At 44.4% G+C, this 15,716-nt stretch overlaps 1 protein-coding gene across 1 annotated transcript; it reads left to right on the forward strand.

Annotated features, from left to right (window-relative positions):
* Positions 1-3,803: 3,803 nt before the first annotated feature.
* On the forward strand, positions 3,804-4,199 carry LOC136543589 (uncharacterized). Its single transcript, XM_066535987.1, has one exon. It carries the CDS (start codon positions 3,804-3,806, stop codon positions 4,197-4,199), a length of 396 nt encoding a protein of 131 aa, XP_066392084.1.
* The last annotated feature ends 11,517 nt before the right edge of the window (positions 4,200-15,716 follow it).

Below are 15,716 nucleotides of genomic sequence, written 5' to 3' on the forward strand. Positions count from 1 at the left end.
AGTTTCATGATTTTTGGACTTCGTTTTCTTTTTATAGAATTTAAAAACACTTCGCACGCAAGTTCGCGGTCATGTTTTGTGAACAAGATGTCCGAAATTTCGGGTCCGATCCTGGATACGGCCTCACACTACACTCAGTAACATGACTATCATTTTTTGAATCATTAAATTCCATTATTCGTACCACGTGCAGTTCAAATTTATATTTTTCGAAAAAAATCAAGTAAACAAAATAAAGTAACTAAATATATCAAAAAGCCATAAAAAATCCACAAATTCTAACGAGGAATTTCTGGTACTTTAAAAGGGCTGCACAAAAAATCTGGAGGCCAAAAAAAAAACTTTGCCGAGCGCCGAGGCATGGCACTCGGCAAAGGGGGTCTTTGCCGAGTGCCAAGAATAAGGCGCTCGGCAAAGAGGATTTTTGAATTTTTTTTAGAAATTTCCTTTTTGTCGAGTGCCTTCACAGGGACACTCGGCAAAGACATTTCAAAAAAAATATTGAATCTTTGCCGAGCGCCGTGTTAGGGGCACTCGACAAAGTATTTTCAAAAAAAAATCTTTGCCGAGCAAAGAAGAACGTGGCCGAATACCGTTACGCGGGGCAGCCTATGCCGAGTGCCGCGCTTTTGCCGAGAGCCTGGCACTCGGCAAAGAAGTCCTTTGTCGAGTGCCCTTTTTTGCTGAGTGTAATTCTTTGCCGAGTGTGGCACTCGGCAAAGGTCTTTGCCGAGTGTCTGATTTTTGACACTCGGCAAAGCAGTTTGCACTCGGCAAAGACCATGTTTCCAGTAGTGTCAGTGGTATAGAATTCCTGAAGTTTAGTCATACAGGATGGTTGAGCAATCGAAATAGCAGCTAACTCAGTGACAGCAGTTGTTGGAACACGAGACAAGGCATCGGCTACTCTGTTTTCAGTTCCTTTCTTGTAAACAATCTGGAAATTAAGTCCCACAAGCTTAGTCAAGGCCTTTTGTTGCCACGGAGAAGTGATGCGCTGATCATCAAGATGGATGAGACTCTTCTGATCAGTTTTCGGAATGAATTCACTTGGATGAAGATATGCCCGCCACTCGTCAACTGCCATCAAGATTGCTAGAAACTCCATGTCGTAGGTGGATGACCCCTAAGATTTAGTGCCCAAAGCTTTACTAACATACGCGATGGGATACCCATCTTGTTGCAGAACTGCCCCAACCCATTTATCAGAAGCGTCGATCTCCACCACAAAAGGCTTATTGAAGTTAGGTAGAGCGAGGATGGGTGCAAAGATAAGTTGTTGAAGCAATTGGAAGGCCTCTTGATGAATGGGAATCCAGACATAAGCTTCACCCTTCTTGAAGAAGTTAGTAAGGGGCTTGGAGATGTAACCAAAGTGCTTCACGAATTTTCGATAATTGCCAGCCAGCTCCATCGTCTCCCCCACGCCGACCACGCCTACGCCGCCGTACCGGCCCCGCCATGGACCAGCTCGGCGCCGGGGACGACGAGCGCACAGTCGCCGAGTTGACAACACCCCGAGCTGTCCCATCTCCCCTCTCCCTCCCTCTCTTCTCTCTCAACGCCCACAATGCGTCAATGCCGGCATGGCAGCCGGCAAGGGAAGACCTCACCGACGTGACCAAGCACGGCGAAGACCTTGCCGGAGTATGAACGGACGCAGAGGCGTCCAGGTCACAGCCACCGAGCTCAAGCACGTGCGTGAGGTGGAAAATATCCACCAGCCGGCAGGGAAATATCCCGCCGACGACGACGACCTTGCCGCCTATAAAAGGGGCCGGCCGGTGAGCCTCCGCCTCACCCACCACCGCTCCGAGCTCCGTAGTGAGCCGGAACACACCCTCTCCCCCTCCATTTCCTCTTCCCCCTTCCGGTAGAGCGCTAGGTCGGTTTTTCCACAATCCGGTCTCCGTTACCGCCGTCCCCGTCCGTTGCCTTCCCCTCCTCCTCATCTCTCTGTCATGTGGGCCATGGTCCTGACGTTGTCCCGAGCTGACATGGCCATGGGACCCACCTATCACACACACGCGCGCACACCACACACTGGGTACACTAAGGAAAACGTTGGGTACACCCGGTTAGTGCATACAGAATGTTAAAAACCTATTTTCCCGACTTAGAAAAATTGCTAGAAAATTTGTAAATAAACTAGATGCATTAAAGAAATTAATCATGTAGTTTGCACCCATTTTCATGCACTAGAAAGTGCATATAAAATTCTACCTAGTTAATTAGCTATAGAATAATCTTCTAAAATTCATAACTTTTAAACCATAACTCCGTTTTGCACGAAACCACATCTAAAATTCATCTAAAATCAAACTCTACCATATGCACCTAGTGCCACCATATAGTTCTATGTTTGCTTTTGCCTTTTTCTTTTGCAAGTAGCGGTAGTCATATTCGACCGATACGTCCGACAGACGACGGTGATCGTCAGGAAGACGAAGACCCGAATTTCGTAGACGTGACATAAAGTGTCAACGACGAAGGCAAGTCCTAGCTCCCCTCCCTACCATCTTGCTTAAAAGCACCGAAATGCTAAAACATGACTATGAGATTATTACCTTAGAAAATGAGCTCGGTTAGTATGAAATAATTACGATAAATGGTTATCTTGTTATTTTATGAGCTCTACACCATGACTAGATTTAGGGATAATAAAAGAACTTAAAACTTGTTAAACTTGAACTAAACCCCGATATAGGGCGAGTAGTGGTAAACTATGGAGATAGTTTACAATGGCAGGGATGCCTAGAGAGGATTCCTGTGGGAGATACTAGCCTCAGTCACATAAGAACCGGTTTGTAGTCCCTCTCGCCTAGTGAGTTATTTTCATACAGCCACATGTCTATACGGGTAGGTTTGACCTCACACCCTGTTAGAAAAGAGTATAGTTTCTACTAGGAGATCGGTGTAGGCAGCGGAATATCAGGAGCCGATACGGGGGATGGATTTCTTCCGTATCCGGTTGGCATGGATGCTATGTGATCTTCCACGTTAAGCTTTAGGTTTTTAGACCGCGTTCGATCCACTGCTTTCTTGGCCATGTTCGAGCCATGTTTTCTTTTGTGATGATTTGGCGCAAATATGAATGCACTGAGGACTCTCAAATTGAGGGGCCGACAAAGTGGTATCAGAGCCGAGCTTGACCGTAGGACAAAGCCCTAGGGTTGGAACATGTTAGATAGTTTGATAGCGATAGGAATAACCACAAACCTAGTAGTAGTAACGAGTCTAGTGTCGCTTCAATGTCATTAGAAGTACGAGTAGACGTGTAGCAATCACTCTAGTAGCTGTTGTATGATGCATCCTTGTATCATATATGTATGACTGTTCATGTGATATATGTATTGTGTGTTTGTTGTGCATGTGTGTCTTTGCTTGCTTGTTATTTTATTTTCTCGCACCCAAATCCTAGAGGATGTCTTCTCATCTTTGCCAATCTATGGCAACAGATGGAACGAAGGATCGATAGGATACGGGATCGCCGTGAAAGGGCCGTCAAAAGGCAGGTTCATGAGGAAGAAGAGCCAGTTGCACCTAGACCTAGAGGCAAGCAGAATAGAGGCAATCGTAATCATAGGCACAGGCTTGAACAACCGCAAGAAGATAACATCCAAGATATATAAGATGTACCTGAAGGAGATGAAGAAGAAGTTGAGCAAAACATTGGAAATGAACCAGTGCAAGGGGAGGAACCCCCGCCACCTCCACCAACATTGGCAGAAGTGATGGATCGACAAACCCGGTTATTAGAAAATCTTGCAAGAAGGCAGGATAATGGTAATGGACAAGGGAAAATGGCCGCATTCATGAGACTTCACCCATCGACATTTGATAGTGCAAAAGATGACCCATTGCCAGCTGATGATTGGTTGTGTACCATCATCAAGAAATTGAATGCAGTAAGAGCCACCGACGAAGAGAAAGTTATTCTAGCCACTCACCAACTGGTAGGAGCCATCGGTGAATGGTGGGAGAACTACCAAGATGCAGCTAATGAGCCAGAAGCTATCACTTGGCAAAAATTCATGGAAAAGTTCTGTGAATACCACATTCCAGAAGGGATCATGGAGATAAAGGCAGAAGAATTTTGTTCACTAAGACAAGGTCCAATGACAGTCAATCAGTACATCAGGAAGTTTATGAAGCTAGCGCGATACGCACCAGAATATGTCAACTCTGACAAGAAGTAGAAGTGTTTTAGAAGAGGACTCAACGCATCCCTACGAGAGCAAATGGTCACTCACATCTACTCAGACTTCAACACGCTGATGAACCGCACCATCCTATTGGAAGAAGAACATGTCAGAGGTGAAGGAGAACGGAAGAGCAAATTTCTAATACAACACGCTCGCCAGCAGGAAAGAACACAACGAGTCCACCCCAACAACACTGCACCCACAAGGTACCAGCCGACTATGCAGTATAGGACATATGGAACCAACACTTCACAAGCCACATCCAACTATAAGAACAACAACCAGCCCAAGAATACCAATAATACCACAATGGATACCTATTTTGGATGCCGACAACTAGGACACCGTGTAGCCCAATGACCTCTTAAAGTAGGAAACTCTGCCCCTGCTCAGTCTGTAGCCAGCAATAAGACAGACACCTCAGGAACTGGACGCTCAGCACCTCAAAACTCTGGACCACCGAGAAGGAATGCCCCGAATTTTGGGCAAGGCCATGTGAACCACATTAATGTAGAGGAAGTACATGCAGCACCTGATGTCGTGTACGGTGAGTTTCTAGTAAACTCCACTCTTGCAACCGTGTTGTTTGATTCTGGCGTATCGCATTCATTTTTTCTGCTTGTTTTGTGCTTAGAAATAGTTTAATAACCGTGTTACTTCCCACCCCTTTATTAATTTGAACCCCTAGAGCTGTCCTCAAATGCACTCTCAAGTGCCCTCGAGTGAAGATAATGATAGATGGAGTAGAATTTCAAGCCGACCTAGTAGTATTAAAGACAGAAGGTTTGGATATAATATTAGGAATAGATTGGTTAAGGAAACACCATGGCACTATATCCTGTAGCGACAGAGTAGTAACCTTGATAAATCACAAAGGATTAAAGGTAGAATGTCACCCTCAAGCCCCCAAAGTAGAACCGATGGTTTGTAGTATGCAAGGAGCAAGTGTTCAAGAAGTACCAGTCGTATGTGAATACCCCGATGTGTTACCTGAAGAGTTACCAGGAATGCCACCAGACAGAGATTTAGAGTTTATAATTGACCTAATCCCCAGAACTGCATCCATTGCCAAGAGACCCTATCGAATGGTAGCCAGCGAGTTAGAAGAGTTGAAGAAGCAGTTACGAGAGTTACAAGAGAAAGGATATATCCGACTAAGCTCATCCCCTTGGGGATCACTAGTTTTGTTCGTAAGGAAGAAAGATGGCAGTCTTAGGATGTGTATTGACTACCGATCACTCAATGAAGTCACCATCAAGAACAAGTACCCGTTACCCAGAATTGATGACCTATTTGACCAGTTAAAAGATGCCAAGTATTTCTCCAAGATAGATCTGAGACCATGCTACTATCAATTGAAAATTCGACTCAATGACATACCGAAGACCACATTCATGACCCACTACGGACAATATGAGTTCACCGTGATGCCGTTTAGACTAACCAATGCCCCAGCATATTTCATGAACCTGATGAACAAGGTGTTCATGGAGGAACTGGATAAGTTTGTAGTAGTATTCATCGACAACATTCTCATATATTCGAGAAGTGTCGAAGAACATGAACAACATTTGAGAGCAATTTTGAACAAGCTACGAGCACATGAGTTGTATGCCAAGTTCAGTAAATGTGAGTTCTGGCTACAAGAAGTCCACTTTCTAGGACACATTATCACCTCCAAAGGAGTAAAAGTAGACCTAGAAAAGGTTAAGGCCGTATCGGAATGGAAGCAACCTACCAATGTGACAGAAGTTCATAGTTTTCTAGGACTAGCGGGCTACTACCGAAGGTTTATTGAAGGATTTTCAAATATTGCAAGACCCATGACAGCACTAACACGAAAAGGAAAAGAATTCAAGTGGACAGAAGCATGTGAGAAGAGCTTTCAAGAGTTGAAGACCCAATTAACCATAGCCCCAATACTCACGCTACCAGATATACATAGAAGCTTTGTAGTATATTGTGATGCATCACGACAAGGACAAGGATGTGTCTTGATGCAAGATGATAAAGTAGTTGCCTACGCCTCTCGGCAGCTGAAGAAACACGAGGAGAATTATCCAACCCATGATTTGGAGCTAGGAGCCATGGTACATGCATTGAAGATATGGAGACACTATCTCATAGGAAATAAATGCGAGATATTTAAAAGTCTGAAGTATATTTTCACTCAACCTGATTTGAACCTACGACAAAGAAGATGGTTGGAACTTATCAAGGATTATGACCTAAGTGTACAGTACCACCCAGGAAAAGCCAATTTAGTAGCAGATGCATTAAGCAGAAAAGCATATTATCACTACATGACAACCTTAAACCAGAGACCAGAGTTAGCACGAGAAGTTCGCCAACTAAATTTGCAAATCATACCATAAGGCCTCCTGAATGTTCTACAAGTACGGTCAACCCTGGAAGACCGGATAAAGCAAGCCCAAGACTAGGATGAAGAAATTCAGCGGTTCAAGGAGAAAAGTAGTAGGAAGGAACTTCTAGGATTCCACATCGACGAACAAGGGAAGTTATGGTATGAAGATCGGATATGCGTACCAAAAGACGAAGCACTACGAAGGTTAATATTGGATGAAGCACACCATTCAGCATACTCTATCCACCCAGGATCAACCAAGATGTATATGGACCTCAGACAAAAATACTGGTGGAGACCGGAATGAAAGGAGATATTGCTGAGTATGTCGCCCGATGCGATACGTGTAGAAGAGTCAAGGCAGAACATAAACGACCAGCAAGATTACTTCAGCCATTGCACATTCCAGTTTGGAAATAGGATGAGATCAGCATGGATTTTATAGTAGGATTACCCAAGACTCCAAATGGACACGACTCCATATGGGTTATAGTGGACTGATTGACAAAGGTGACACACTTTATTCCAGTAAGGATTGACTACAAGGGTAACAAGCTAGCACAACTCTACATCGACAACATTCTTAGATTACACGGGGTACCAAGCCGAATAGTCTCAGATAGAGGAACTCAATTCACCGCCCGATTTTGGAAAAGCTTACACAGAGCTTTAGGAACACGACTGGACTATAGCTCAACCTACCATCCGCAGACCAATGGACAGACGGAAAGAGTAAATCAGATATTGGAAGACATGTTACGAGCTTGTGGGTTGACTTATGGAAAAGACTAGAAAAAGTGTCTATCGTTCGTAGAATTCTCGTACAACAACAGTTATCAAGCTAGCCTGAAAATATCACCATTCGAAGCCTTGTATAGAAGGAGATGTCGGACCCCATTAATGTGGTCCGAAGTCGGGGAAAAAAGTTTGTTCGGCCCCGATATGATCAAGGAAGCCGAAGAGCACGGCTCCAGTTTACTTTGAATTGTAATGACATGGTTCCAAATAGATAAATAGTAATGGTAGTTTTCAAAATTTGAAAATTTGTAATTGTACCGATCCAAATAGGAAAATCGATTTCTTTCCCGCGGCCAGTAGTGCGACCCCGTACGTGGGACCGCGTTGTTTGTACGCCGAATCCACAATGTCCCAAGTAAACAGAACCCGGTAAGCCGGTCAGGTCTTAGCATGACAGAGGTAAGTAGGGTTTTGAATATTTAAACAAATGGAGAAATAGTTTAATTATCTGTTGATAAATAAATGCTGAAACCTTATAAACTCCATCAATAAGTAGGTTTAATTACTAGTTCCAAGGGATACCACACCAAAGTTTTAGCTTCGCAATGATGATCTGTACTACCGAAACTTCTGGAGATACACCAATCCTATCAAATTACGCACACAGTGTCTAATTAATTAATCCATGGTTAATTTATTTTTGCTCCAAACTTTTTGAAACAGACTTTGTTCGCTTTCATGTAGCAAGTTGCAACATGGTCTATCCATTGTTGCCGGCTCATTGTGTCATTCAGCAGTCTCAGGAGGGCGCACGCCTGACCCCTCCTCATCTTCAGTAGATAATGCAATGTGATGGTACAGATGCTTCGCGAATAGCACCAAATTAATTAAAGTTGATGTTTCAAAAGCTAAATGTGCCTTTCAAAAAAAATAGCTAAATTTGCAGCCTCACTTGTTTCACAACTTTTTTCCGGATAACCAGTATACTCCGAGCTCTAATTGAAATATACGACTAAGTTGTAACGATCCTGTACAATTAATAGTTTTGAAGGAAATAGAAAACTAGCAAACTACTAGCCCTGTAAAAAAACTTGACGTTTAGGTTTATTGGATCAGTCATGAAACATATATTTTCATAGTACATCTATTTGCCATCATGATACATTGACAGTTTTTTTTTTTTTTGTAAATTTAGTCAAACTTAAGAAAAATTGAATTGGACAAAACTAACACATTAAGTTTTTTTTTGGGGGGGTGGGGGGGGGTGAGGGAGGGTGGAGAGAGTACAAAACAGAACCAGCTAAGGAAACCAGGTAGTGGGAGAACTTGCCAAATTCGACCATTCCGTTTCTTGTTTCCAATCGACGATACATCTACCGTTGATCATATATGCGCGCGGACGCTCTGCCTTAATGCACGCGTCCACACAAGAGTTCTCTCTCTGAGCATTTCTAAGAGACTAAACAGATATATTGAGATTGACAAATTACTAAAACCGTGTAAGGTATGTGGTCTATCATCGAAATAATGTTAACCAAAAACATGAGCATACCCGTGAAGAGTCGAGAAATCAAAATATATATGGGTGCCAACAATATATGCGCAAGTTCTACAACACATGACACAAGCACAGGAGCCTGACGTATGCGGTTTCAGCAAAACGTAGAAATTTTAACCCAAATCGAATGATCCACTCGACCACTCTAGTGCCCGCGAACTCACAGTCAGACTCGAAAAAGACACCAAACATGCTGCGGTGTGGAACCGAGGTTAGTATACATATCTCCGTTCCATTTCTAGTTTCCAGGATAGTGAATCTGCACACTGCACTTGACCGTAAATGATATCACACACTTAACTATATACTCCCTCCGTCCCTAAATAACTATCGTTTTTTTTCGTGCATAAGTTCATCTAGATTTGTAGAAAATTCGTACAACATTTAGACCTCTAAATAAATTTATTATAAAAAATAGATTCAACGATCTATCTAATGATATTAATTATATACCATAAATATTAACGTTTTTTATATAAAATTAGCCAAAGTTATTTCTTGGGAAGCGAGAACAATAGTTATTTAGGGACTGAGGGAGTAGATGTCATGCATACATGTTTACCTCTCTAATGGCTGAGAAAAAATATATAGTGCAAATCACATACTAAGTGGAAACGTAGAAACCAATTCGAATATTTTGGTTGTTCAACACATATCACAAATGCAACAAACATGTGTTCGTGAGCTAACATGATTTTTCCTTTCCAACCATATAAACCTCTTGGGATACCAAGTAGTGAAAACCATAAGAGCTTGTTTTGTTTCTAAATAATACTCCCTCCGTTCCAAATTATAAGTCGCTTTAATTTTTTTGGTTCATCTATTTTACTATGTATCTAGACATATTATTATATCTAGATGCATAGCAAAATAGATGTATCAAAAAAGTCAAAGCGACTTATAATTTGGAACGGAGGGAGTATTGTAAATATCATGACTCACAATCTCTGGCTTGGCCAAAGAAGAATATTTTTCTTTTATGAAGCTTTTTTATGATTCACAATCTTTTTCTTGGCCAAAGAAGAATATGCTGCTTTTATGAAATTTAATTATAAAACCAGACATTTTTTTTCAAAAGTGCACAAAGCCATTGTCTTCATTGCCTATATTTAAATATCATGATACATAAAAATTAACCGTGTTACCTGCATGTTGCAACACAGAGAACCCATCTTCAATTAAACGAGGAACTACCATTTTCATTGGACTGTCTCCTTGGATCTAGCCAAAATGATTGCCAACATATCTAGGGATGGATCTAGCACCAGTGTGGGGTGGGCTTGAGCCCCTACTACGTGGATCTAGCACCATTACTCGAAACATGGAGCCATGATCTCCTACAGATTGATAACCATGGAAGCTTGGAAGGAGGGGCTAGAGATAGAAGATAATGGAAAAAGCACCTCCTAACTTATTTTTTGAGATCCACCACTGAACATATTCACTACTATATTGAATAGTATAGGTGATAGTGGGTCACCTTTGTCTTAATAGTTTCTTGTTCTAAAGATACTATCGCAATAAACCATTCCTCATTTATCCATATGCATTATCTCCTTGAACAAATGATTTAACCCACTCATACCAAATATGATCAAAACCCTTCATTGTTAGAGCTTGTTGTGTAGGAATTCTCACATGATTTCAATGTTAATCCAGATCACACCAATTTGCTTTTGTATGCATTATTTCATACAAGAAAATGGCGCCCTCGATAATATTTATCCCTAGCAGGAATGCTACGGAGAGTTTCATAATTTGTTGAGCAACATTCATGAGTTTATTAGTGCCTACCTTTGGAATATAATTGTTGAAGCTTGCATTCAACAAATAGATATAGGTCTGTATTGCCGGAATTGCTTCGTGTCATTATTCTTTGGTAGTAGAATTATTGTGACAAAATTGAGGCGAAGTGAAGTGGCCATATCAAATTTCTCAAACATTGCCACATCATTGTGTTTTAGCACATGCCAAAAAACTTGATAGAACTCTTAGGACGGAATGAATGCAGGCCGGATATGGTTGATATAAGGTAGCCTCTCTTACCTCTTGTACAAAAGATATGCTACTAAAAGCTCGTTTCCTTTTGTTGAAACCTGAGGGAGATCGTTATGACGTGACTCATTCACTGTTATCCAGGGATTTTTTGTTTAGAATGGTGGCACGAACTTTGCCAATTTTTATTAGACGAAGAAAAGGAAAAAAGCAAAATCAACAACATTTTACATGGAGACCATCCTCCCAACTACCATGCATGGCGCGGAGGCCACTAACTATGGCGCGCGCAGGTCGTCTTCCACAAAACAAAACAACTTAAGATACAACCACACAGAACAAGATGCTAGGCTGCTATCTACAAACGCCAGCCATAAAGAGCTATTACTACTCATCGATTATGGGCCATGTTGCCGTGTGCCCTGAAACACTCGGCAAAGGGCACACGGCAAAACTTTTAATGGCAAACTAACTTTGCCGAGTGTTTTTGGTCGGGCAGTCAGTAAAGACTTTGCCGAGTGCCCAGAAAACACTCGGCAAACATTTTCTGCAAAAAAAAAACAAATTGCCACCATCACACGCCACCATCGGCCGCCGCAAACACCAGCGCCCAGATCCGCCGCCTCGTCGCACTCCTCCTCTCCCACCTGCTCCGTCGCCTCGCCGCACTCCCGCTCTGGCCCGCGTGCGCACCGTCTTCTGCTCCCTCTCGCCGCCCTACCCCGTCCTTGCCACCGCGCTCCTCCGCTTCGCGCACCTTACGCAGTCGCCCCTGGAGAGAAGGGGAGGGAGGCGGCAGATCCGGACTGGTGCCGGCGAGAGGAGGGAGGCGGCGGATCCGAGGCCGCGCGGGGCACGGAGGGAAGGGGCCGGGGCCAGCCGCCGGCAGGAGGAGAGGAGGGGCGGGAGGGGCCGGCCGCCCCTGGAGAGGAGGGAGGCGGCGGATCCGGGGCGACGCCGGCGAGAGGAGGTAGGCGGCGGATGCGGGGCGGCGCGGGGCAAGGAGGTGAGGAGCCGGGGCCGGCCTCTGGCAGGAGGAGAGGAGGGGAGGGGCCGCCGGTGGGAGGCAGTGAGAGGGAGTGGGGGCATGGAGAGGGCGCGCGTGTGAGCGGGGCAATAAGGAGAGGGCGGCCGCGGGTGTGTGATTTTAGGGTGTGGGTGCGTGGGGCTCTGTCGAGGCAAAGTTTTTTTCTCATTTTTTCCCTTCCCCTTGTTTTCTAGAAAAAAAATTATTTCTTTACCGAGTGCAAAAAAAACACTTGGCAAACCCCTTGTTTGTCGAGTGTTTTTTTTTTACACTCGGCAAACCCCTTGTTTGCCGAGTGTGTTTTTTTTTTGCCGAGTATTTTTAGCTCAGCACTCGGCAAAGAATTGGTTTGCCGACTGCCCGAGAAAATACACTCGGCAAACATAAAAACGCTCGACAAATTTAAGGGTTCCGGTAGTGGTTGAATATCTTCTTTGCATAGAAGGGCTACTTGTCTTAGTTGTAGAGAATTTTTATTGAAAAATTCTTCTATTCATTTCCGTCCACACATTGCACCGGAAGTAGATCATAACGCCATATATCGTTTTTCTTTGACAAGTTTATCCAGGGATTTGACAAGTTTATTTATTTATTATCGCTTGCCAAAACAAGGAAAGTTTAATTTTGGAGAGAAGTGCGATACGTCAACCGGTTGATTCATGAGCCTCTTTCAACCGATTTTTTTAGCGTTGGATTGACTCGTGCGGCCCGAGCTGCCGCCTGATCTACCGCCGCCCTTCGAGCACTACCGGACAGAGCATCTTTGTCGAAGGCCTGAGGATTTGCCGAGGGAAAATGCTCGGGTACTCGACAAAAAGTCTTAGCCGAGGACCTGGCCCTCGGCAAAGAACAGCCCTCGGTAAAGACTCTTTGTCGAGGGCCAGACCCTCGGCAAAGACAAGCACACGGCAACAATAATTCTTTGCCGAAGGCTAAGCCCTCGGCAACACCGTCTGACACGACGTCCATCCCCTGCCGTCAATCTTTGCCGAGGGCATCACCGTTAGGCCCTCAGCAAAGACTTTTTAACCGTTTTTGATATTTTTCTTTTTAAAAATTCTTTGCCGAGTGCCCCTGGCCCAGCACTCGGCAAAGACAGTCTTTGCCGAGTGCCAAGCTGGCACTCGGCAAATTTTCAATTTTTTTTTGTTTTTTTTACCCTAAATTTTGTGTTGGGTCCGCCTACATTGTTTACAACTTCATGTTCAAATTTGGTGCTTTTTATAGTTTTTTTGTTATATTTGGGTGTTTAATTTGATTATGTTGAATTTTTATATATAATTCAAATTTGAATTGCAAGTGCATGGAATATTGTAATCTAGTGCTTCGAAAAATGTTATTCATGGTATTTGGTGTATGTTGAGTCTCTATCCACGAACTCGCATCAAATTTCGCGCATCTTCTTCACGTAACATGACGAGCCACTTGCCGGAAAAGTGTTTTAAAATTATATAAAGTCCAATTACGAGAGTTTTACCTAGTGTTGCGGCGGAGTCGGGCGTCGCGGTGCGAGGTTCAGTTTCTTCTCCGGCGAGGTCGAGGGCGCCGGAGTACTCCTCTCCCCCTTCCCTTCTCTCTTCTCCGCTTCTCCTCCTCCTCCTCTCCTTCCTCTTCTTCTCCTTCTCCTCTCCTTTTCCTCTTCTTCTCCTTCCCTTCCCCTTCCTCCTTCTCCTCTTTTCCTTCTCTTCTTCCTCCTAATTCACCTCTGCCTCCTCCCCTCCAACACCAGCCTCGCTAGCCTGACCTCACCGGCACCTTAGGTATAACCCCTCTATCCGTATCATGGTCGTAGGTCGCGTAACCCAGTTAGGCGTCTCCAGTCCGAAACAGATACGGTCGGAGGTATGCGGATCTTTGCATATCTGCGACCGTATCTGCTTCGGATTGTCCACATTTTTTGGACAGCCCGTGGATGCGTAGATGAGGTTAGTTTCCATGGTCCGCCCCGGTTCGAGGCAGACTTTCGGCATCACCTCCTTGTTGTTCTCTGGATACACACTCTCCCTTACAGGACGTGTATCGGGAGAACGGCGGGGAGGTGCTGCCGAAATTCTATCTCGGATAGGGAGCGGAGCATGGAAACTAACCTCATCTACGCATCCGTGGGTGGGATTAGGACCTATCCTCACCTATTAGAGATTAGGAACATCGCGTAGATTCAATTGATGGTTACATTACTATGTGTTGTATATGTGGAAGGATGGAAGACCGTTAGTGGATGTACACGGGCCGGAGAAGCAGGAGTGACTTTGACATTGAGTGGGTGAATGGGACAGATGCTTTCTTGGAACATGCATGGAGCTCGGGTGTAGCTAAAGAACTTGCACGAGTCACAGAAACTACTTCGTATGCTTAAGATGTCATATGACAAGATACATGTTTGTCCGAAGGGGTGTGTCTTATTTAGGAAAGATCACAAGGATGCAAAGTATTGTCCGAAGTGTAAATCCTCAAGGTACCTGGAGGTAGACTCTGGAGATGGCTAGAAGCGGCAGCTTACGATCCCCGCGAAAGTCCTATGACACCTTCCGTTTGTGCCAAGGATCCAACGGCTTTTCATGACCGAGGAATCCGCGAAACAGATGACATGGCATAAAGAAGGTGTACGGTACAAGCCATGGACCATGGTGCATCCGTCCGATGCCGAAGCATGGATGTACTTTAATGACAAACATCCTGACAAAGCAGCTGAGGCTCGTAATGTATGTGTCGCGCTGGCAACAGATGGGTTCAATCCTTATGGACAGTTGTCTGCCCCATACACATGTTGGCCCATGTTTGTTATCCCCCTGAATCTCCCCTCCCGGCATCTCCTTTCAACAGCATAACGTCTTCTTGTCGTTGATAATTTATGGACACCCGGGGAGTAATATGGGTGTGTACATGGAGCCTATGATTGAAGAATTGATCAACGCTTGGGAGAAGGGGGTATGGACATATGACCGAGCTACAAAATCATCCTTCAAGATGCATGTTTGGTACCACTACTCCCTGCATGACTTCCTGGCGTATGGGTTATTCGCCGCCTGGTGTGTCCACGGGAAGTTCTCGTGCCCAATATGCAAGGAAGTTGTGAGGTTCATTTGGTTGAAGAAGGGTGGCAAGTATTCATTGTTCGACAGGCATCGTCAATTCCTCCCTTCTAACCATCCATTCAGACAAGACATCAAGAACTTTACGAAAGGTGTTGCAGTGATAGACCCTAAACCGCGCATGAAGAGTGGTGCTGAGGTGCGTGCTCAGATAGATGCTCTCATGCCCAATGAAGGAGGTGGTTTTGTGGGATATGGTGAGGAACATATGTGGACTCATAAGTCCGGCTTGACGAGGCTCCCCTATTTCGATGACCTTCTTCTGCCACATAACATTGATGTAATGCACACCGAAAAGAATATCGTCGAGGCACTTTGGGGAACTCTCATGAACACTGACAAGTCTAAGGACAACGTTAAGGCTAGAGTGGACCTAGCGACGTTGTGTGATAGACCGAAGCAAGAGATGCGGCCTCCTAGTGGCCAAAACAAACAATGGAAAAGACCTAAGGTCGATTTCGTCTTGGAACCCGATCAAAGGAGGGAAGTACTAAAATGGATCAAGACGTTAATGTTCCCAGATGGATATGCAGCAAATCTGAGCAGGGGAGTGAACTTAGGCACTTTACGAGTCAACGGGATGAAGAGTCATGACTACCATATATGGATTGAGCGGCTTCTTCTGGCGATGGTCCGAGGCTATGTCCCTGACCATGTCTGGCAAGTGCTGACAGAATTGAGCTTTTTCTTCCGTCAGCTTTGTGCCAAGGAGATATCTCGGGCCGTCGCTCAGGAC

The sequence above is a fragment of the Miscanthus floridulus genome, chromosome 3 (assembly GCF_019320115.1).
Source record: "Miscanthus floridulus cultivar M001 chromosome 3, ASM1932011v1, whole genome shotgun sequence".
Lineage (NCBI taxonomy): Eukaryota > Viridiplantae > Streptophyta > Magnoliopsida > Poales > Poaceae > Miscanthus > Miscanthus floridulus.

What these genes read in the sequence shown, in the direction of transcription:
- LOC136543589 (XM_066535987.1), top strand. Translation starts at nt 3,804, where the DNA reads ATGGCCGCATTCATGAGACTTCACCCATCGACATTTGATAGTGCAAAA.